Source organism: Lactuca virosa, chromosome 9 (genome assembly GCF_052849685.1).
Source record: "Lactuca virosa cultivar CGN04683 chromosome 9, Lactuca_virosa_CGN04683_v6, whole genome shotgun sequence".
NCBI lineage: Eukaryota > Viridiplantae > Streptophyta > Magnoliopsida > Asterales > Asteraceae > Lactuca > Lactuca virosa.
This window is the reverse complement of record NC_136434.1, coordinates 64,598,878-64,620,932: the sequence shown is the minus strand read 5'-3', so window position 1 is coordinate 64,620,932 and position 22,055 is coordinate 64,598,878. Positions and strand designations below refer to the sequence as shown.

At 33.6% G+C, this 22,055-nt stretch overlaps 2 protein-coding genes and 1 pseudogene across 2 annotated transcripts; 2 read left to right on the top strand and 1 right to left on the bottom strand.

Annotated features, from left to right (window-relative positions):
- Positions 1 to 12,366: 12,366 nt before the first annotated feature.
- Positions 12,367 to 12,756, top strand: LOC145139312 (uncharacterized). The gene has a single exon (XM_079073179.1). The coding sequence runs from the start codon at positions 12,367 to 12,369 to the stop codon at positions 12,754 to 12,756; it is 390 nt and encodes a 129-aa protein (XP_078929305.1).
- Positions 12,757 to 13,692: 936 nt separating this feature from the next.
- LOC145137840 (nudix hydrolase 3-like) lies at positions 13,693 to 19,010 on the top strand. The gene is made up of 21 exons (XM_079071975.1): positions 13,693 to 13,827; positions 14,232 to 14,411; positions 14,707 to 14,784; positions 14,932 to 15,028; positions 15,152 to 15,285; positions 15,532 to 15,613; positions 15,725 to 15,811; positions 15,904 to 16,010; positions 16,178 to 16,349; positions 16,504 to 16,736; positions 16,811 to 16,892; positions 16,990 to 17,055; positions 17,171 to 17,248; positions 17,326 to 17,421; positions 17,546 to 17,652; positions 17,756 to 17,924; positions 18,012 to 18,095; positions 18,173 to 18,267; positions 18,369 to 18,459; positions 18,553 to 18,699; positions 18,811 to 19,010. The coding sequence occupies exons 1-21, from the start codon at positions 13,742 to 13,744 to the stop codon at positions 18,868 to 18,870; spliced, it is 2,331 nt and encodes a 776-aa protein (XP_078928101.1). The 5' UTR covers positions 13,693 to 13,741; the 3' UTR covers positions 18,871 to 19,010.
- Positions 19,011 to 20,831: 1,821 nt separating this feature from the next.
- Positions 20,832 to 21,443, bottom strand: LOC145139311 (pentatricopeptide repeat-containing protein At4g19220, mitochondrial pseudogene; annotated as a pseudogene).
- Positions 21,444 to 22,055: the final 612 nt, after the last annotated feature.

Here is a 22,055-nt window from a genome sequence, read left to right as displayed (position 1 = left end):
GCTGCGCATCGCTTTAACCAGGATTTATGTTTGACTTCGACTCAAGTGGTCAAATTTACGAAATAGTGTAAAATATCCAAACCACATGGACCATTACAATAATTTAATCTAATATTAATCTTATATTAAGAAGAGCAAATTACAAATTTAGCTATTTTCCTTAATTACTTTGTAGAAAATAACCAAAAAACTCAACGTTACAAAAACAACCATCAAAATCGCAGATGGATTAGAGCCATCTGCAAAGGTAGAAGCGTTTAAAGCATTGGCATGTAAAGTAGGTTGTACGTTCGCGATTTTATTTATTTATTTATTTTTTTAGTTTTTTGGTTTTTTCAAGTATAAATTCCTCATCCATTCACCTATGTTCTCAGATGAAGTGAGTTCATCTGCGATTTTGTGTTGATTTTGTTTTTTTTTTTACTACGAAAATGATAGGTTTGACTTCCATAGTTTTCTCTAACAGGCTTGAGAGAGTTTCCCCAAAGAAAAATCAACAAAAATGAGAGCTCCAAAAAAATTTAGGAATTTATATTCTGAAAAAGGGCAAATCGCAGTACGTTTTAAATGCTTGTACATTCGCATATCAAATGCCAAAATCGCAAATGGATCTAATCCATCTGCGATTTTGATGACTATTTTTGTAATGTTGGGTGTTTTTTGGTTATATTTTGCAAAATTATTAAGGAAAATGGCTAAATTTGTAATTTTCTCTTCATATAATTATTTTACTTTGAGAAATTGGTAATATAGCCAAAATTGCTAATAAATTTTCTAAAAATAGCCAAAATAACCACTAAAATCGCAGGTCATTAGGGTCATCTATGAAATCGGAAGTCCATCTGCGAACGTACAAGTCATTAATGCATGACCTGTGCATAAAAGATTTGTACATTCGTAGATGAACTTCCATTTGCTATTTGACTAGATCCATCTGTGAAATTGGAAAATCCAAATATAAATACCATTTTTTCTGGAAAACTCTCATTTTTCCATCTTCCAACTTGAGAAACTCTCTCAAGACCTCTTATATGTAGGAGGTTGGATTGATCTATATATTCTTAGCATCATGTTAATTAGAGATGGGATAAACAATTTAAAACTGAAACCGATCCTTGATCGTATTGAAACTTATCTAAAAAACGGTTGAATTGATTACAATCAATCGTTTTCCTTTGATGTCTCATTTATGGTCAGTCATAACCCTAGACCGGTCCTCTAGTCTTCAAATATTAATGCTTGTACTTTAAAGACTAAAATCAATTTAAAATTCGACGAAAATGTCTTAAATCAAATTATTCTATTATTATATATTTATATATATATTAAAATTATTAACTAAAAACCCAAATCTTAATATTTTCTACGGTAATCATGTAAACTATATGACTAATCATAATGAGTGGACTAACTACGCATAAAAATCAACAAGCTGACAAACATAATACTTATTTCTCATAATTTTTTTAATTAAAAGGGTTTGATACGTTTTCCATCGTTCTTCAATAAGAGGTTTTGAGAGAGTTTTTCCAAGTTGGAAGATGGAAACTGAGAGTTTTCCAAAAAAAAATGCTAATTATACTTGGATTGTCCAATTTCACAGATGGATCTGGTCAAATAGCAGATGGAAGTCTATCTACGAATGTACAAGTCTTTTATGCATAGGTTGTGCATTAATGACTTGTACATTCACAGATGGACTTTCAATTTCATAGTGGGCCCTAATGACCTGCGATTTTAGTGGCTATTTTATGTAATTTGCTAATTTTTGGCTATTTTTAAAAAAATAATTAGCAATTTTAGCTATATTTATAAATTTCTCTTTTACTTTTTCTCCCGGGAATTACTTTCTAACATTTATTTGAAGAAAATAACCAAAATAAATATATTTTAGCAAAACTAACCACTTAGTCTAGAAGGGGCATTCCGGACAAAAAAAAACACTTTTTTTGACCGATTTCGGAACGGTATTGCAGATTTCGGATTTCGAAAAAAAAAACTCTGAATTTCACGAACCAGTCCGAAATTTGAAGAACAATTTCAGAATTTCGAGAAAAAAAGTTGTTTTTTACTTAAAATTAACAAAAAGTTAAACAAATATAGTAATATTAATTATATATGATACTAGTGCATAAAATTTGACATTTTATTGAAAAACGATTGTTGGTTCATATTTAAATGGTTTATGTTGGGTTTCTAGTTTATTATTGTACTTGGGCTTAGGAATGTTTATTGTTAGTGGGCTTATGGTGTTTTTGGTTATGGGGACCGAAATCACATAGTGATTTCGGTCAGAATGGGCTTGGGCCTATTAAAGCTTTGTACTAGGTTTGTATAAATATTTTTTCAGTCGTTTAGCAGTTCGAGTTGTTCATAATTATTACATTCGGTTGTTAAGAAGTTCTTGGTGTACCAGACCATTTCAACTAATAAATCGTGTGCATTAGTTATTTGTGTATTCTTGAATCAGTATCTGATTTATATTCCGCATTCTTTAGATAGTTTGATCGATATCGTATTGATCTAAGTGTTTTGGGACTTACAATTGGTATCAGAGCTTTGAAAATGTATCAATCGATTCAAGGACCTTGGGGACTCGTTTTTAGCTGTTTTGAGATCATTGGTTTAATCGAAAATTGATAAAAAAATTTGTTGTTCATCGATTAACTGTTCTTGGGATTCTTCGTATTCATCGTGTTCTTCGTGGATCTTCATCTGAATTTTCGGGATTACTTTGGATCCTTATCAATTAAAATCACGAAATTTAAGGGTTTTCGGTGACTTCCTGATAAGAAAGCAAGGTTTTTCGGTTCTAAAATCTTAAGGGTTTTCGGTGGGTCTTGGTCAAAGTTGAAGGTTTTCGGTCAACGTTTTGACCGAAATCTATACAAGAAATAAGCGTTTTTCAGTTTTCGTTCTCGACCAAAATAAACAGTTCTCGGTCAACATTTTCGTTGTTCTCGGTCAACACTTTTTAATTTGGAGTTTTCGGTCAACTCACCTGTTGACTTTCCTTGTTTTCGGTCAATTTTTTTTGATTTTTGGGTGTTCTCGGTTTTGTTAATTAAAATGGAATCTCGGTACAACAGTTTACTGCATCAGGAGTTGGATTCTATTATGGGGACTGTCACTCGAATTCCTCGTCTTTTGTCCGCTAATGGGTTTCCGGAATGGAAATTCAAAATTGAGAAGTACATTAAAATGAAGGATGCCAAGATATGGAGGAGCATTCTTAGAGGTCCAGTCGGGATTACAAAAACTTTGGCTGATGCAGCTAAAACTGTTGTTGATAAAAGGATAGAGAACTACACGGATGAGGACTTTGAAAAGATTGAAGAACATGACAGAGCTCTTGCCACTCTTACCATGGCCTTATCTCCTGAAATTGCCCAAGGCTTTAGGCAATATATGTCTGCAAAGGATTTATGGGAGGCTTTGATTGAGGTTTATGAGGGAAATGAGAACATGAGGCGGAGCAGAAAAGACCTGCTTTGACAGAGGTTCAACATGTTTAATCATGTTCTAGGGGAGTCTCTTGAAGTTCAGCTGCAAAGATTTGTTTCTCTCACTACAGAGATGAGTACGGCTGGGATCGATCTACCACGCACAAAGATTAACAAGAAGCTGCTGAATTCTCTTCCACGTAGCTGGGACATGAATGTGTCAGTGATCAAGAAGACTAGAGATCTGAGCAAGCTTTCCCTTGCAGAAGTGATGGCTATAATAAAGGCATATGACATGGATGATAAGCAGCATGAAATCAACCATGTGAATTCATATTCTACTGCCAATCTAGGAATCTCAACAAATAGTGCATTCTCAGCTCAACAGACACATTCTGTTCATCCTGTTGTACCTCATCAACATTTGGCACCTTCAAGTTCTAAAGCCACAACTACAGTTCAAACTTCATCAATTCCAAAAGAAACTGAAGAGAACATGGCTTTAATGGCTGGGTTCATGAATTGCTACAATGCTCTCTTGGCAGGAGATTTAGCTCCTCCAATCATGGTTGGAGAATTGGATCAGATTCATCATGAGGACGTGGAAGAGATGGACATCACATGGCAAATAGCTATGGTTGTGTTCAGGGCAAAGAAGTTTACTCGGCGCAAAGGGAAGAACAACTGGGGAATGAACGTGGAGAAGAAGGTGGGGTTCAACAAGAGCAAGCTCTGGTGCTACAACTGTCACGAGCTAGGTCATTTTGCTCGTGAATCCACCAAGCCAGATACCAGGAACAATCCTGATAGGACGCTGGTGCTTGGAGGGAACAACAGAGGAGCTACATCCAACAATGAAACAACTAACCTGGCGATTGAGGCACAAAGATTCGACTGGGAGGATCAGATACAGTCGAGACTTGAATGTATGCACATTTCCATCCATGTCGGTCTTCTTCTTGAAGATCGATTTGCACCCAACTGTCTTTCGACCTGGTACATTGTCAACCAAGTTCCAAACTTGATTCCCATACATGGACTGGATCTCGCTGTCCATTGCCTCTTTCCATTTGGCAGACTCAGGGCCAGCCATGGCTTCCTTGTAGCTAGATGGCTCATCCAAATTTATCAGCGTACTATCACTGATAAACGTATCACCGTCCGTAGTAATATGAAAACCATAAAACTTCGGTGTCATTCTAACTCGAGTGGAACGTCTAAGAGGCAATGACTTGTCAATCGGTTCAACATGAATTTCTTCCTCAAGTTTATCGCTAGTGTTTGAGGTTCCTTCACCGTTTGATTCTTGAATCTCTTCAATATCAGTTGTCCTCCCACTGTCCTCTTGGCATATAAGTTCCCTCTCGCGGAAAACCCCTCTCCTTGCTACGAAGACCATGTTGTCACTAGGTCTGTAGAAAAGATATCCAAAAGATTTCTGTGGGTAACCGATGAAAATACACCGCTCACTTCGAGGTTCAAGCTTGTCATGAGTCTCTCGTCTTACGAAAGCTTCACAACCCCAAACGTTGATATGTGCCAACGAGGGAACCTTCCCTGTCCACATCTCATGAGGTGTTTTGGCAACCTTCTTAGTTGGGACTAGATTAAGGATATGAGCGGCAGTCTCTAAGGCATACCCCATAATGAGATTGGTAGCGAAGCTCGACTCATCATGGAACGAACTGTGACAACCATCAAATTTCGGTCAAGTCAAAGTCAACAAGTTAAACCGGTCAACTCCATTAACCCTTGTATGTTAGGGTTTACATTATGTAATCACTGTACAATTCGCTATTTTAATGAGAAAACATCATTTGGAAAGTTCATGTGTTTGATATTCCTTAGCCTTAACAGTGCTAAACAACGAACCAAAGCGATAAAACACTATTGCCCAATCATCGGGATTGTGTAGGACACTAAATCATGGCTTAACGGGGTCTGTGGACCTTGCGTTGCGAAGCCGGACACTCAAAAAGATCATAAACGAAACCTCTCGCAATCTCATTCAAACCCTACTCAAGATTACTTGACGCTAATAGGATCGAAACTCATACACTACGATATAAATTGACGTTAATAGCAACATAGTATAGTACAACGTTATAACTATAATCAAATTAAATTATGATACCATATTAAAATAAAATCAAAGTATAATGCTCTAATTAAATTTAAAAGAATCAAACTTGAATGCTATAATTAAACTTCAAATCAAAGTAGATTGTTATAATCAAATAATAACTCATCTTTTATAAAACTCCATTTTTATAAACTTTACATTAAATTTTATAAAACTCTATTTTTATAAACTTTACATTAAATTTTATAAAACTCTTATATTAATTATGTAAAAGATGCTTGTGTTAGTGGGAAATTATGAAGACCACCAAAAGCAAAAAGATTATTCCCATGGTCTCCCACTCACACCTCCCATCCACTTTCCTTTCCTTTTTCTCCCAACACATTATTCTCTTCACCACTTAAACCTTCTCTATTCTTTCTCTCACTCTCAATCTCGAAATTCATCCAAGAAATACTCATATTCCAGCCAAGAACAATCTATTATACTCAAATCTTCATCCCTCTTGAAGCATTCATCAAGGTATGTTGTTAAAAGTTTCATATTCATACAAGAAACAAATTAAATCCACCAAAATATCTAAAACTCATTTTATGCATAAACCTGATTTTTCTCAGAATCCCATCAATAAAATAAGAAGTTCTGGAAATTTTCAGAAAATAACTTATTTTTATTGAATTACTATAATTATTGCAATAAAGTAGGGCAATAATTCACATAAAATACTTTTTGCATTCTATAAATTCTGAGAAAATTCTGGGATGACCAATATATTGATTAAACATTATTTATGAAGTTTCATGCATTTATATTACTGTTTACTATTATTTATGATTTTATTGATTAATTAATAATGAAATATATAAAAAATACTTCCCATAGTCACAAATATCCGAAACTTATACACTGGGCTCTATATCATGTTATAAAACTATGGTTAATTTTACAGAATTTTTGGGAATCATTTATTATTTTTCCCGAATTTTGTTGTTGTTTAATCATTAAAGTATTAAATAAATACTAAAACAGTTCAGAAAAATATAAAAATTTTACAGTAATTAATATTGTATGGAATAATGATTTCCTAATAATTTCATAATTTTTCAATACTGTGTACTATTTAAAACCATTTTCCTAAGTATTTAAGCATGTAAAAATGCATTTTAATGATTATTTCATATAAATAATTGTTAAAATCTGTAAATAATTATAATTGGGCAAGTTATTATTTTAATAAGAAATTATTAAAATCTGGCCTAAATTGAAAATATAAATTAATTATGCAAAGTAATTAATTCAATTTAAAATTCATTTAACAAATGAATACCTTAATATTATAATCAAAATGAATTATTGTTAATTCATCTAATATAAGAATATGTGTCTAATTATTTGTATTAGTACTCTATTCTCGTTTAGCAGTTCCTAAACCAAAACTATTAATTATATTAGGTTCTACGCCATTTTGACCCGAACCGTCTATCGTACGACACACACATTTCGTTTTGGGACTAAAGTGAGTAATCTACCCCATATTTTATAATTTTCAATACTTTTGGGGTGTATCATGTGGTTCTAATATGTTCCAACTTCATTTTATTGTTTTATCACAATTGAGACATTGTTGGGACATTTATACGTTAGTCATTAATTGTATAACTATTGTTTGTTTACGCTACATGTACTTGTAGTGCATTACCATTTTTAGTCTAATCTCCATGACTATGCCCGTATTCTTGAGGTACGTTATGGACAATAATAGCGCTATTGGGTTGACCACCCCGCCTTGGGACGCTAAGGTGATTGATCGCACGTGGTTGAGTGTGTATGATGATTAGATGCTCCATCCTATATATATTTATATATATATATATACATATGTATATATAGGGTGAGGACTTATTGTTGTTGTTATCATTTGTTAATCAATTTTTGATTTATAAACCGTTATCTCAAATACAATTGTTTGCCGACTTCAAAAGAAAACAAATTTCAAATTATAAATGTTTCAACTTCACAATTTTCTCTACTAAAATTAGATTACTCACCAACTCTCGTAGTTGACCTGTTTTTACCCATGATGCAGATTTGAAGAATGAAGTTGATGAAAAATAGGTTGTGCCTTAGAAATCCACAAGACTATTTAAATTTGATGTAATAAATGTTGTTCGTATTTGGATTTGTATTTATATGTTGTGGATCTTGTTTGCATATTTAGTACTTAATTGAATCTAATCATATTATAACATAGTTGTCATGAGACTTTGAACAATATATCACGCCTTGATCGATTCCGACAAGGATCGGGGTGTGACACGAACCATGTCCAACAAGGTTCGATTGCGCCTCTCAGCCACACCATTGAGTTGCGGTGTCCTAGGTGACGTCAATTGTGAAACGATACCACATTCCTTAAGATAGTCGTGGAACTCGATACTAAGATACTCACCACCCCTATTGGATCTGAGCATTTTTATCCTCCTGCCCAATTGATTTTCCACTTCTTGCTTAAACTCTTTGAACTTTTCAAAGGTTTCCGACTTGTGTTTGATTAAGTAGATATATCCATATCTGTTATAATCGTCGGTGAAAGTCACATAGAAGCGGTTAGCATCCCTTGTGGTGGATCTGAAGGGCCCACATACATTTGTGTGTATAAGATCCAACAATCCCTCACCTCTTTCACAAGTACCAGTGAAAGGTGATTTAGTCATCTTTCTAAGTAAACAAGTTTCGCACGTGTCATCTGATTTTAGGTCAAATGTCTCCAAATACTCCATCCTTTTAGAGTTGGGCTATGCACTTCTTGTTGACATGTCCAAGACGACAATGCCACAAGCATGCCTTGTCTAAACCATTAGACGAATCAACATGCAAAACATTATTTCCTAAGTTATCTACAACCATCACAGTTTCATATACACCATTACAAGGCAATGCTTCAAAATAAAATAAACCATTATAATAAGCATTAATAGAACTAATTTCATTATTAAATGAAAATCTAAAACCTTGTCTGTACAAACCATGAAAGAAAATAATATTCCTCGTCATTTCTGACGAGTAGCAACAATCATTCAAATCTAACCCTAACTCACTATTAAGCACTAAAGAGTAAACACTGATCTTGGTTACAGGAGACGACTTCCTATTTCCCATTATCAGGTTCATCTTCCCATGCTCCACATCCCTACTTCTTCTTAGTTCATGCAAATCAGAACAAATGTGAAAACCACACCCTGTATCAAGGACCCAAGAACTAGCATGTGATGAGTTATTAGAGAGAATAATATGAATACATGCGAAGAATGGCTTTATCTTCCCATCCTTGATGTCCTGCAAGTATTTCAGGCGGCTTCTCTTCCAATGCCCCTTATCATGGTTGTAGAAGCACATTGCTTCTTTTGGATCGGAGGAGGGAGTAGCAGAACCGATTTTTGCTTTGGATCCACTTGAAGAAGATCCATCATGCGACTTTCCTTTCCAGTTCTTCGAGGGATCTTTCCTCTTCTTCCCTTTACCATGTCCAATTGTCAGGACAGAAGCAGCAGTAGGAGTGGGAGTGGATTCGAAACTTTTCCCTTTTAATCCACTTTCAGCAGTTCTTAGTAGGCCTTGAAGCTTACTCAATGTGACTTCCTCGTTGCTCATATGATAAGTCATCTTGAACTTATCATAGCAAGGAGGTAGAGAGTGTAGGACTATGTCAATAGCCAACTCTTCGTCGAAGTTCACATTCAACTTCAAGAGACGATCCACATATCTTTTCATTCTTTGCAAGTGGCTTGTGATGGACTCTACATCCCTCATTTTGGTGGTGATGAACGAGGTGACTATCGTACCTCTCTTGACGCGCTCTTTGATAGTACTTTTCCATCAAGTCCTTTCACATCTCGTAGGGCCAGTAGTCCTCGTAGAACCGTTGCAGCTCAGGATTCATGGTGGCTACCATAATACAGGACACCTTAGTAGCATCCTTGTAGTGAGCCTCATACTCAGCTATTTTTTCGGGAGTCGCTTTGGACTCATCAACCTCTTTTAACGGTTTGTTGATGACATATTCTTTGTCCTCATAGCGCAAGGCCATTTGAATGTTGCGGATCCAATCATTGAAATTGGAACCATCAAATGTGACCCTTGCACAAATGTTCAAGAGGGAGAAGAAGTTGTTGTTGGAGGAACCGGAAGCGTTGTTTGAGGTAGACATCTGCAAATGAAGAAGGACAAAGTTTTGATTAGATAAGGAATCCTTAATATAACACCCAAAATGAAATATTAAGGCTAGGACCCAACACAATAATTCACAATTCGTAAGAGGGATGCCGTAATCCAATTGTAAATTATTTGAAGGTAGGTAAATGACGATTTACCAATTCCACCACGAAAAACGAAATTAAAAGAATTAGGTTTTAAATGAAATGAAATTCCTAGATTCTTTGAGATTCATTGAACTATTCAATGACATGTTTAATCTCGATTACGCCCTTCAAGTTTGTGACTGGGATACCAAGGATCACAAACAAGGTGTGAATAACCATGCAAATTAGTTTGGTACTCTCGATGTCATTTACCACCTAATCAATGTGCCGGTTAACCACACACGCTCCATTGATATGTGATAATTTACGAGCTACCCCATTGCCACGCTTTGCTAGTCTAAGTTAGTGTGCCGGTTAACCACACACGCTCCACTAACGACTTGGCGAGGTGCAATGTGCAATTTTATGGATTAACATCAAATTCACATTTTCCTAAAGTAACTAAGATTGAGAATTTATAAAAACATTTAGTTACTTTATATTTATCATTATACTTATTAATGAGAGGATTAATGTCATATCCTACGCATTCGGCTAACGACCCCTCACTAGCCAAGAGTGCGGTGGGTAAGAATGGATACCCAATGACGGTCATTTTATAGGACACTTTCTTAAACACCCCTTATATATCAGCTTCGTGAATGAGGCCTACTAACGGTAAGACTGACTTTTCTTTTATATATATATATATATATATATATATATATATGTATATATATATATATATATATATATATATATATATATATGTATGTATATATATAATATTAAAATTTTAATTATATATATAATATAAGGGTGTATTTTAAACATTTCAAAATACTAGGGTTTTTAATCTAATTTAAAATTTTCGAAATTAATACTTTTTAATTTAAAATCTTAAATATTAAAAATATTAATTTAATAATTATCCAAAAATTAAACAATTAATTTAAATTATTAAATCTCATAGGATTATCCATTAAAATAATTTAACCTAATCCCTTTACCCCCTAGATTTCGAAATTTGGGGAAGGGATATTTCAAAATATTTAATTATCCACTTAAACAATTAATAAGATAATTACCAAAGATAATATTATCTAAATCCTAACAATTTCGAAATCTAATATTGGGAAAGAAGGTATTTTCGAAAACCCTAGGGTTAACCAACCCTAAAATCGAAAATATGGGGCCAAAGGAAAGGGTTCAACAAACCTTAAACAAATTTCGAAACTAGGGTTTTGAAACCCTAATTTCGAAAATCCAAGCCCTAGGGTTTATTTGCCATAAACCCTAATTTGTCAAGTTCAAGCTATTGTTTCAAATCTAATTGAAAACAACAACCTAAAGCTCTGATACCACTGATGAGTTTTATACAAACAATCCTATGTGTGCATGCAACCCTAGATTGGATCTATGTTTTCTCTATTAGACATACAACAATTGAACACAAATAGAAACCCTAATATGCATATGATATTTTCGAAAAAATCACATATGAAAGATTAGATCACATACCTTTGTTGCTATATAGTAATAACAACTCGAACTTGAAGATCCTTGCTTTTGAGAACAAGTATTGCAATTGTAGTACCTCTAATGGCTCACAAACACATTAGGGCAAGAGGGTGAATATGAGAGAGAGGAAATGGAGTGAATTGCTCTAAAAATCGGCTCCTTCTAGGGTTTCACAAGGTGTGGCCGAATTCAAGAGCTAAGGGCTCTATTTATACTTGAGGTTAGCTAGGGTTTCAGGGTGGAAACCCTAATTCCTTAGCTTGAGGCCTAAGCAAGTCCATGGACTCCCTTACCTTAGGGCTTGGACGAAATACCTAGAACCTTCTAGGGATTTTCGACCCTCCCTAATAAGGGTGATCAAATGGCCCAAAGCCTCAACTATCAAATAATTACCCCTACACTTTCAATCCGTTCCTTTAATCCCAAAATTAATTCCAAATTAATTTCTGATTAAATATTTATTAACAATATGATTTCTAATTAATATATTATTCTTATAATACATTAATAAATCATATTTATGCATCAATTTATTATTCTTAATAATAAAATCAGCCTCTATCTCCAATAGCCATCCTGTCTAGTTGCTAGTGTGAAGGCAACCCAAAAGGACCATGCTACTGTCAAATCAAGTACATACAGTTATGAGCTTAGACACATAATCCAACATTAATGTGGTTTGTGATTCTAGTAAGCGTCATGATGAGTTACAAAAGGCAAAGGCAACTGAGATTGGGCATTTATTAGAACTTGGTGAAATTGAATCAGGAAAATGATTGAATCAAGTTGGGACATTAACAAGAGTTGGTGATACACGTTGGGGTTCTCAGCTTCGTCCGATTTGTAGTTTGCTTAACATGTTTGATTGTACTCGTGTTGTGCTCCAAGGAATAACTGATGACGTATCTGCTACTTATTCTCAATGCGGAGATGCTGATGCAGCTTATTGTTACCTAAAATCATTTGAGTTTGTGTTTATTCTTCACTTGGTGAAGGAACTAATGGGAAATATCAAATAGATATGCCAGATATGAATGCTCCATATACTTCTACTCGATATCGCCCTCAAAAAACAGATAATCATGTTACTTTTGAACATTTTTATCGAGTAGATTTGTTTACATCCACATTGGACAAACAATTACATGAGTTGAATAGTAGATTCAATGATCAGACGATGGAGTTGTTACGTCTTAGTTCTACTTTAGTTTCAAAAGAACACCCTAAAGTGATTAACATTGATCATATTTGTCTTCTTATTGAGAAGTATTATCCTGAAGATTTTACGGAGCAAGAGAGAATTCAATTACGATATCAGTTGAGGATTTTTAATATTGATATGACAAAGAATCCCAGGCTAAGTGGTGTATCAACTATTGTTGACCTATGCAAGGGACTCGTGGAAACTTAGAAACGCGAGACGTATTATTTGCTTGATAGAATGGTTCAATTAATCTTAACACTTCCGGTTTCTACCGCAACAACAGAGAGGGAATTTTCTGCAATGAAAATATTCAACAACCGCCTTCACAACATGATGTTAAATGACTTTCTCGCAAACAATTTGGTGGTTTACATAGAAAGAGAAATTGTTGAAAACATTGATTCGAAGTCGGTAATTGATGATTTTAAAGACCTTAAAGGTCGCCAGGCTGAGTTGTAATTCCTTTTTAGGTATTTTTGGTGCTTAATTGCTAAAAAAATTGGTTTTTTATGTGTAAGAACGGTAACTTTAGGTATCATCCCTAGTTTAATTCGATCTTTAGTCGAACTTTTAACGAGTTGATCTCAAGTAGCTCGACTCACTTACACCCTAGATATCATCACTAGTGAAAAGGCACTGAAGAGGAAGCCACATCATCTAACCATTCCACAATCATTTCATTAGGCTCTTGAAAATGGTGTTCACTAGTGAAGAAGCAGTGAACAAGAAAGAGAAAGAGGTGAAAGAAGAGATAGATAGAAAGAATTGTCTCACTAAGCTTCCATAAAACTAACCACTCTACAACATAATTACTAGAACCTGAGACCGTATTTACCGGTAAGAATGGATGTCACCTAGGTTTTGACGTACAAAATTATCCCTCGTACCATTTAGCCTAAGCTTCGTTACTTGTTATTTCTTTACATCTACGACCTTTTTAATTTTAAAAATTTAGGGACTTGGAGTGGGAAGAAAAAGACAATCCTAATTATATATTCGATTTATAATGAGAATTTCATAATAAAATTTATATAGAACATACTGAATTAACTATAAATTAGAAAAAAAAAAAAACAAAAAATAATATAAATTGATATTCATCCGTTGCAAATTGAGGGTGTATAATCGGTGAATCATATACACTCTTGAAGAATTTAAAATTAACCAAACAAGAAACAAAGTAAATAAAACAATGGGCGATGGCGATGAACTACATGAAGAAGAACGCTTTGACGTCCTCACTAAAACCGGTCTGAAAACTGGTATTTCTAAACCCAGGTCAGATTACTTGCTAAAATAGATAATCTTCTGTTCAATTTTACGTTTTTGAAAGTAACCCCATGTCAAAATAGCGTGACGTGACGATCACAGTTTTCTATCGCGAGTTAAACATTTGATTCGAGTTTCGTACTCCATTTATAAGAAACTGATAAAAGGGAACGGATTATCAAGTTCAATAGTTCTGTGATTTCTGGGGTTCGGATTACAGACTAGAACGTTAGACTCAATTTCTTCATGACAGACAACTAACGATTAATTTGTAAAATAATCCATTTCAAGTTTGAATTTGTAACTCATAGGTTTGACCTTATTTTCTTAGAGACTGTCTTCCAGTTTATAATCTGTTTGATATGAAGTTTCATGGGATATTTTTGTTTATTATCCAATCAAACATGCTACAGAAGCGCCGTTCACAGAGATGGGGATTATCACCGAGCTGTTCATGTATGGATTTTTGCTGAAAGTACACAACAACTTCTTCTGCAAAAACGTGCTGATCACAAGGATTCATGGCCTGGATTATGGGATATCTCTAGTGCAGGTCATGTATCTGCTGGAGATACGTCCCTTATCACAGCCAGGTAGATTATCAGATGCTATTGAAACCCTTTTTTGATCAAATTTGTTGATTGGGAATCTTTCTGCAAAAAGGTTGTTCTTCCAACAGTACCCACATTGGAATTGAGACTCTCACACTCTCACACTGCAGTTGCTAAGACTTGAACTCTTGACCATTTCCACAAGTATACCACATGTGAACGAATTTGAATGGGAATCTTTATGCATTTTGCCTAAGGGTGTATGCTATATTTGTTAAATGTTTATTTTACACTTTAGTTTATAGTTATATGACTTGAAAATGTCGTATGATTGCAGGAGAGAGCTTCTAGAAGAGCTTGGTGTTAACCTCCCGAATGATGCTTTTGAATTGCTATTTGTTTTCCTGCAAGAATGGTAGACTTTCATAGTGCTTCTAAATTCTTTAAAGATCATTACACGTTTTCAAATGTTAGCTTAAAGAATCTTTTATAATTCTATCAGTCCCAAAACAATGATCATTCCTTTTTGAAGTGATATTATTGTCTTTGCATTTGGTTGTAGTGTTACAAATGGTGGGAAGTTCATTGATAATGAATTTGATGATGTTTATCTTGTAACAACACTAGCCCCAATTCCCTTGGAAGCTTTTACTTTACAGGTATTGTGTTATCCAATCATTGTTTATTTTTGTGAAGATGTACAATTAATTACATTTAATGATTGATAGATTTGAATTTTACCAATTAAACTCAAAAAACCGGTATTTCTTTTTTCTTTGTAGGAATCTGAAGTTTCTGCTGTTAAATATATCTCTATTGAGGAGTACAAGAACCTACTTGTTAAAGGAGACCCTGAATATGTACCTTACAATTTGGAGGGACAATATGGTCAACTTTTTGACATAATTTCCAAAAGGTACACACCTTTGACCAAAGCACTCTTATATGTATACATAAATAGTTGTGAAAGTGAAACCATAACATTATAATATTGAGTTGAAGCATTAACTTGGATTGTCTGTTTAAACAGAAAGGAAATAAAATTTGAAATGAAGGATATTTATACCACCAAATTGAAAGATTATTTATTTATTTATTTTTTTTTTTGTTTTTGTTTTTTGAATTGAACCAATAATTAAATATTAACTGGAGTTCTTGATAGGTACCAAAACAACATGGAAGCACGAAGTTTGCTTCTGCAAAAGAAGCTCAACCGTTATGCTCCTATCTCACTTGATGCAGAGGTCTGTTAATCTGTTTTTTTTTTTTTTTTCCTTCATCTCTTTTTTTTTACTATTATAATTTGAAACTTATTAATTTGAAAAAAGAAATTTAATCAAATTCTTGTATGGCAGTTGACAGGTCTCTCCAAGGAGGACAAGGAAGCTTTGGTTTTACTCATTCAAGCTGCAAGAATAATGGATGATATTTTTTATGAGCAGGTCTTTGACTTTTTCTCTTTTTTTAAATAAATGCAAATGCTTTAATGGAGTATTTTTCTTCTTATTTCCATACCCTTTTTTCTTTGAATCAGGTTTGGTCTAGCAATTCATCTTTAAGGGAATGGTTAAAAGGGCGTGCTCAAGTATCTGAGTTTGACATGTTAAAATGGAAGTATTATTCCATAAATAAGAGTCCATGGTAAGATTACCATCCTACCCCTAAACATACTCTAGTAGTGTCTCTCTTGCAAGATCTTCTCTTCTCATATGATAATTAAATCCACTGTGATCTCAAAAAGAGTGTCATCAAGACTACATTATATATGATCTGAAAAAGGGTAAAACGGTAAATGGTTTTTTTTACAGGTCTTCTCTTGATGAAAATGAAGCATTTTTGACAACTGCAGACTCTGCTGTGAAATTGCTTCCGGAAGCAACAAGGAAGGTGGCTGGTTGGAAAGGTGTTGAATACAAAGCTGCATTTCCCCTTGTGAAACCACCTGGTGCCAATTTTTACCCTTCAGATATGGATAAAATGGTAATTTTTTATGTTTCATATACTTATAAATTGCTATATACTTCCATTTATTTGTGTTTTATAGCCACCTATTTCATTATACTTCTATTTATATGCTTTGTATATGGATGACATTGCTATTACTTACATTTTACCCTTTCCTTTATTATGGAAGGAATTTGAATTATGGATGAAAGGGCTTTCAGATAATGAAAAACAAGATGCAACAGGCTTTTTCAATGTTATTAGAAGGCATAGTGACTCTCTTTCCAATAATATAGCAGTTAGTAGTAATCCTAATCCCACAACTGATCTCTATATCATTCCATTCTCTCAAGAATATTCTGCCTTTCTTGCAAAAGCAGCTGAATTATTGCATAAAGCAGGGGATTTAACCACTTCACCTAGGTATACATTACATTTTATTAAATCTTATTATATCCATTAATTCATACGTATAAAGTTAATTCACATTTTTGTAGTTTGAAGAGACTATTACATAGCAAGGCTGATGCTTTCCTCTCAAATGACTATTATGACTCTGATATAGCTTGGATGGAATTGGTCAGTGCACAATTTAGTTAATCCATTATATGATTTGTCTTATTATTATTTTTTTTTATATCAAATTTGCTTTTAATTATTTTTTCATCTTCTTAAGGATTCTAAGCTGGATGTTACTATTGGCCCATATGAGACTTATGAAGATGTACTATTTGGATACAAGGTATTGTTTTTTTTATTCTTTTGTGCATTTCACTATGATTTCATGGTAAAAGTAAAAAAAAATAAAAAAGATAAAAAAAAAAATCATTACCAAGATTTTTGTGATTTCTCTTTAGGCGACATTTGAGACATTTATTGGAATTCGGGATGATAAAGCAACTGCTCAACTTAAACTCTTTGGGGATAATTTGCAGGTGTGATGTTGGATTTACTGTAATCAGTATTAATTTTTAAAATTTTTTTTTTTTATCTAATTAATGAAAATATGTAGGTCTTGGAGCAAAATCTTCCAATGGACAACATGTACAAATCACAAGATGTGATATCTGCACCTATTCGTGTCATCCAGCTTGTTTATAATTCAGGGGTAAGTTAATCGGACAAAAGACGTGAATGCCCTCATCATCAAAAATAGCCCTAGAAAGCTTGTAAAAAACCACTTTGATATAGTTAATATATGACATTTTGATTTATATTTTTAATGAATGCAGGATGTGAAGGGCCCACAAACTGCTGCCTTTAATCTTCCGAATGATGAGCGTATTGTAAAAGATCGTGGTTCATCAATGGTCATGTTGAAAAATATTTCTGAGGCAAAGTAAAGCGAAAAATATTCCATGATTATATATAATTTTTTATAATATATCTTGATTCTTAATTAACATGTTTTTATGACTAGTTTTGTAAAAACGATGCAACAGGTTCAAGCTAATTCTTCAGCCTATAGCAGACTTGTGTATTGTAAAGGAACAAAGGGAGCTAGTTGACTTTGACTCTTTTTTCACTCACACAATTTGTCATGAATGTTGTCATGGAATAGGACCACATACAATAACACTTCCTAGTGGTCAAACGTCTACTGTGAGATTGGTTAGTTTTTTCTGATGGAATCGGGAACGGAATGGAATCGTTGATTCCATTGGAATGATTTTTTTTTTTGTTTCCTTGATGAAACAGGAGCTACAAGAACTTCACTCGGCTCTTGAAGAAGCTAAAGCGGACATTGTCGGCTTGTGGGCCCTTAATTTCCTTATTTCAAAGGTCAGTTGATAAAAGTATACTTGTCATTGTCATATACTCTTTATGTTTGACTTTTTATTTTGTGTGGGGTTGACCAGGGTTTGCTTCCAAAGACCCTTGTAAAGTCCATCTATGTTTCTTTCCTTGCTGGCTGCTTTCGATCAGTACGTTTCGGGTTAGAGGAAGCTCATGGGTAACTCAACTAATCATTAATTTTTTTTTATAAACTTTTCCTCCATATTTATACTACTAATGAATTTTTTTATTTATGTAATGTATATCAATATCAATCAGCAAAGGACAAGCACTACAGTTTAACTGGCTATTTGAAAAAGGAGCTTTTGTTTTGCATCCTGGGGAGACGTTCTCTGTTGACTTTGATAAGGTATGCTTTCCTATTTTTTTTTTTTTTTGTTAAATCAAAATAAAATTTTACAATTTTTTTAATTAATTGTTGCATGTGTTGAAATAATAAAAGATTGAAGGTGCGGTTGAGGGGTTAAGTAGGGAAATACTAACGATCCAGGCCAAAGGGGACAAAGATGCTGCTCGGAAGCTTCTAGAAGAATACGGTGAAATGACACAACCTCTCAACACTGCTTTGGGAAAATTGGCAAGGGTTGAGGTAAAATTCAACTTATGTTTATAGCTTTTAGATTTTGTGACTTATACTTATATGCTTACTTTAATAGGTTTAATTTTTAAATTTTTATCTACTTGTTTGATGAATTTACAGGTCCCGGTTGATATAGCACCGGATTTTCCAGTTGTTACCAACTTACTGCACAAAAAGTGATCGACTTTTCTAGTCTTTCTTCATTTTGGAATTGCTTTCAATTAGTTTATTCTCAAGAAATTGTTAGACTCCTAATGTTTTCAAATATTGTTGTGTAGTTTAAAGGGAAATCTCCAATAAAGTCCCAAAATTTTGGTCCAGTTTAGGTTTTAGTCATAAATTAATTTTTGTTTATGAAAAAGTCCTAAAAACTGACAAAAGTTCGCATTTTGACCCCTTTTTGACCGGTTGGAACCGGTAATAAATTAATTTGGGACTATTTTATAAACTGACCCAAAATATTGAGATTTTTCTACAAACAAAAATATTAGAATATCTGCTTGTATATTTTCACTTTATATGTGGCCATTGACATTAGTTATTATTACTCCTTCCGTCTTAAAATTATAGTCCATTTTTCCTTTTTGGTTTGTCTCAAAATAATAGTCCACTTCTAAAAATAAATAATATTTTTACCAAAATACTCTCTCATTATTATTTAACCAACTAAGCATTTAATGGAACATTAAATACAAAGTAAGGACAAAACTGTCATTTTATTGTATAATGTTAATGGTAATTAATGTTTCCTTAATCTGTGTGTTTTTTTGTCTGTGGACAATAATTTTTGGACGGAAAAAGTATTGTTTTCATTTCAAAATATTAACACTTAACAATTTAAAAAAAGTTGTCTATTTATAAAATTGTTTATAAACAGTTTAATGTAGAAGGATTTCTCACTTTGTATATAAATTTGTTTAAGGCAGAAGGACTACAACCATCTACATAGGTAGTCCATATCAAAATTTAAAAGTATTAATTAAAATATTTTATTTAATAAAACCTAATATGACATGTTTTGTTTTATCACACTATATCTGTTATGTTTCCAAAAACCTACATGAATAAAGTAATGAAAAAGAAACACATGTTGGTAATTCAAATACTTACACACAAGACATTCACACATACCACACACTCAAACATTAATACATATGGTAGCAGACCCAATCATAATTTTGCATAATCTTGACTTGATCCCAGTTGCGGATCCAAACTCTATTCAAGAAAATATATATTAGAATTGTCTGCTTACAAGTTGACAATGATAAACAAAAAATTGAGAATTTAATGATAATATTGATAGTCCATGACACAAAATCACTATTTATAAACAATTTGAAAAGTATGCAACTTCTTTTAAATTGTCAAGTGTTAATACTCTGAATTGAAAACAATAATAACAAATATGAAATGACCATATAGAAAGTGAGAATATACAAGGAGACATTCATGATTTCAATGCTTAAAGCATTATCATTCGCTCCACATCCACCCTTAAAAAATAATTTAGAAATAAAATGTAATTTGAGCCAAAATTCTAAGACTTTATTGGAGATTTCCCTGGTTTAAACTATATCTTTAGAAATAGAATATGATGGTTAGTGGTTACAAGGTTAATGAAGTGATATTTAGCGTACACTTTTCACCTCATCAAGTTGATGCAGCTGCTGATTTACATCTCATATATGATATTCAAGGTCTGGAGCAAAAACAAAAAAGACCCTTTGAGAAAATAGACTTGAACAAAATCTAAGATAAATATAGCTATTTTTGAAAAAATATATCAACTTAAAATAAAATATATCATTTTCATTAGTAAGAATGTAAATGTTCATAGAAAAAAACACATACAATTATACAAATAAATTAGGACTTATGCTCAAGCCTCCATCCACAACATCCGAACTTAATGATATCTTCTTACTTTCCTTTTTCAGAAACAATATGTATGATTATTACTAATGAAATTACCATATTTTTCAAATAAAATAGAACATAAATATTTTAAAAGATACCAACACTACAATATATTTTACTCAAGGAAGGAGTTACCTTTACATTTTCCTAATCCCTTTCTTTTGGTGTTAAAATGAATCTTGAATGCCTATTTTATCATGTCGACTATATATCACCATTCATTATAAATCGATATCAACTAAACTATAACCTCCTGATTTCTTCAACCTCATATCTTCCACACACTTTCTCAACTTCACATCATCACTCCAACTTCCAACACCAACATAAGCATTCGCTAAACAAACATAGTACCCTGCCTTTTTAGGTTCCAAATCAAAAAAAATCTCACCTACTTTCTTCGCCATTTCAACATCCCCATAATAGTTACAGCAACTCAAAAACGCCCCAAAAACACCTTCATCTATCAAAACCATCTTCTCTATAAACTCATAAGCCTCACTCAACCTCCCACATCTACCCAACATATCCACCACACAAACATTATGCTCCGTGACCCGCTGCACACCATTTTCGTCTAACATACAATTATAGTACCTAATCCCTTCTTCCACTAACCCCGAATGACCACAAGCCGATAACAAGTTTATAAAACTATTTTTTGTCAGGGGTATTTTGGTCATTATCATTTCGTTGAACACCTTAATCACATTTTTACCCTCGTTGTGATACATGTATGCGAAAATCATTGAATTCCAACTTGCAATTGCTCTTAACGTTGAAGAACAGAATAGGAAAATCGAAAAGTCGAGCCCCCCGCAAATGCTATACATGTCGATAAGTGCAACGGTTATAAATGTAACATCCCATTTTCACAACAAATTTTTTCATTTTTAGTTAAGGTAAAACTTCGCATATATAGAATCCAAGATAAGAAAACCATTTGTTCCAAAGTACATTGTTTAAAAATCAGAGTAATATAGTAAACACAAAATCTCCATTGCTGCTAATGAATATTTACAGTCACGCCTTCGCCTTCCCATGATCACCAATGGAACATGGAAAACATTTATAAACAACTGGGTAAGCACGAAGCTTAGTGAGTTCCCCCAAAATACCACACCATAATACATATACAATGCATACACACCGGGCCCACAATCACAAAGACTGGATTGCCCCCGGGCCCATAGCCACAAAGAATGGATTGCCCCCGGGTATGTTGGCCTACCGCCTCAACCCAACCGCTTGCCCTGAACCTCCAGTCTACGAATGGTTCCCCTCCCGTGCCTACAGCTTAGAGCCAGCCCACACCTGGTATCTTGGCCTACAGCACGGAGCAGGACCGCCACAACCTAACTCACCACGACATGTCAACATATATAATCAAAAAAGAAATAAAGAAAACACATAAGCACATACAACTATCTACATGAATATACCGT

Coding starts and splice junctions, on each gene's coding strand:
- LOC145137840 (XM_079071975.1), top strand. CDS start 13,742: ATGGGCGATGGCGATGAACTACATGAAGAAGAACGCTTTGACGTCCTC. Junction 17,422..17,545: donor AGCTTGTTTATAATTCAGGG/GTAAGTTAATCG, acceptor TAATGAATGCAG/GATGTGAAGGGCCCACAAAC. Junction 17,925..18,011: donor AAACGTCTACTGTGAGATTG/GTTAGTTTTTTC, acceptor TTGATGAAACAG/GAGCTACAAGAACTTCACTC.
- LOC145139312 (XM_079073179.1), top strand. CDS start 12,367: ATGCCAGATATGAATGCTCCATATACTTCTACTCGATATCGCCCTCAA.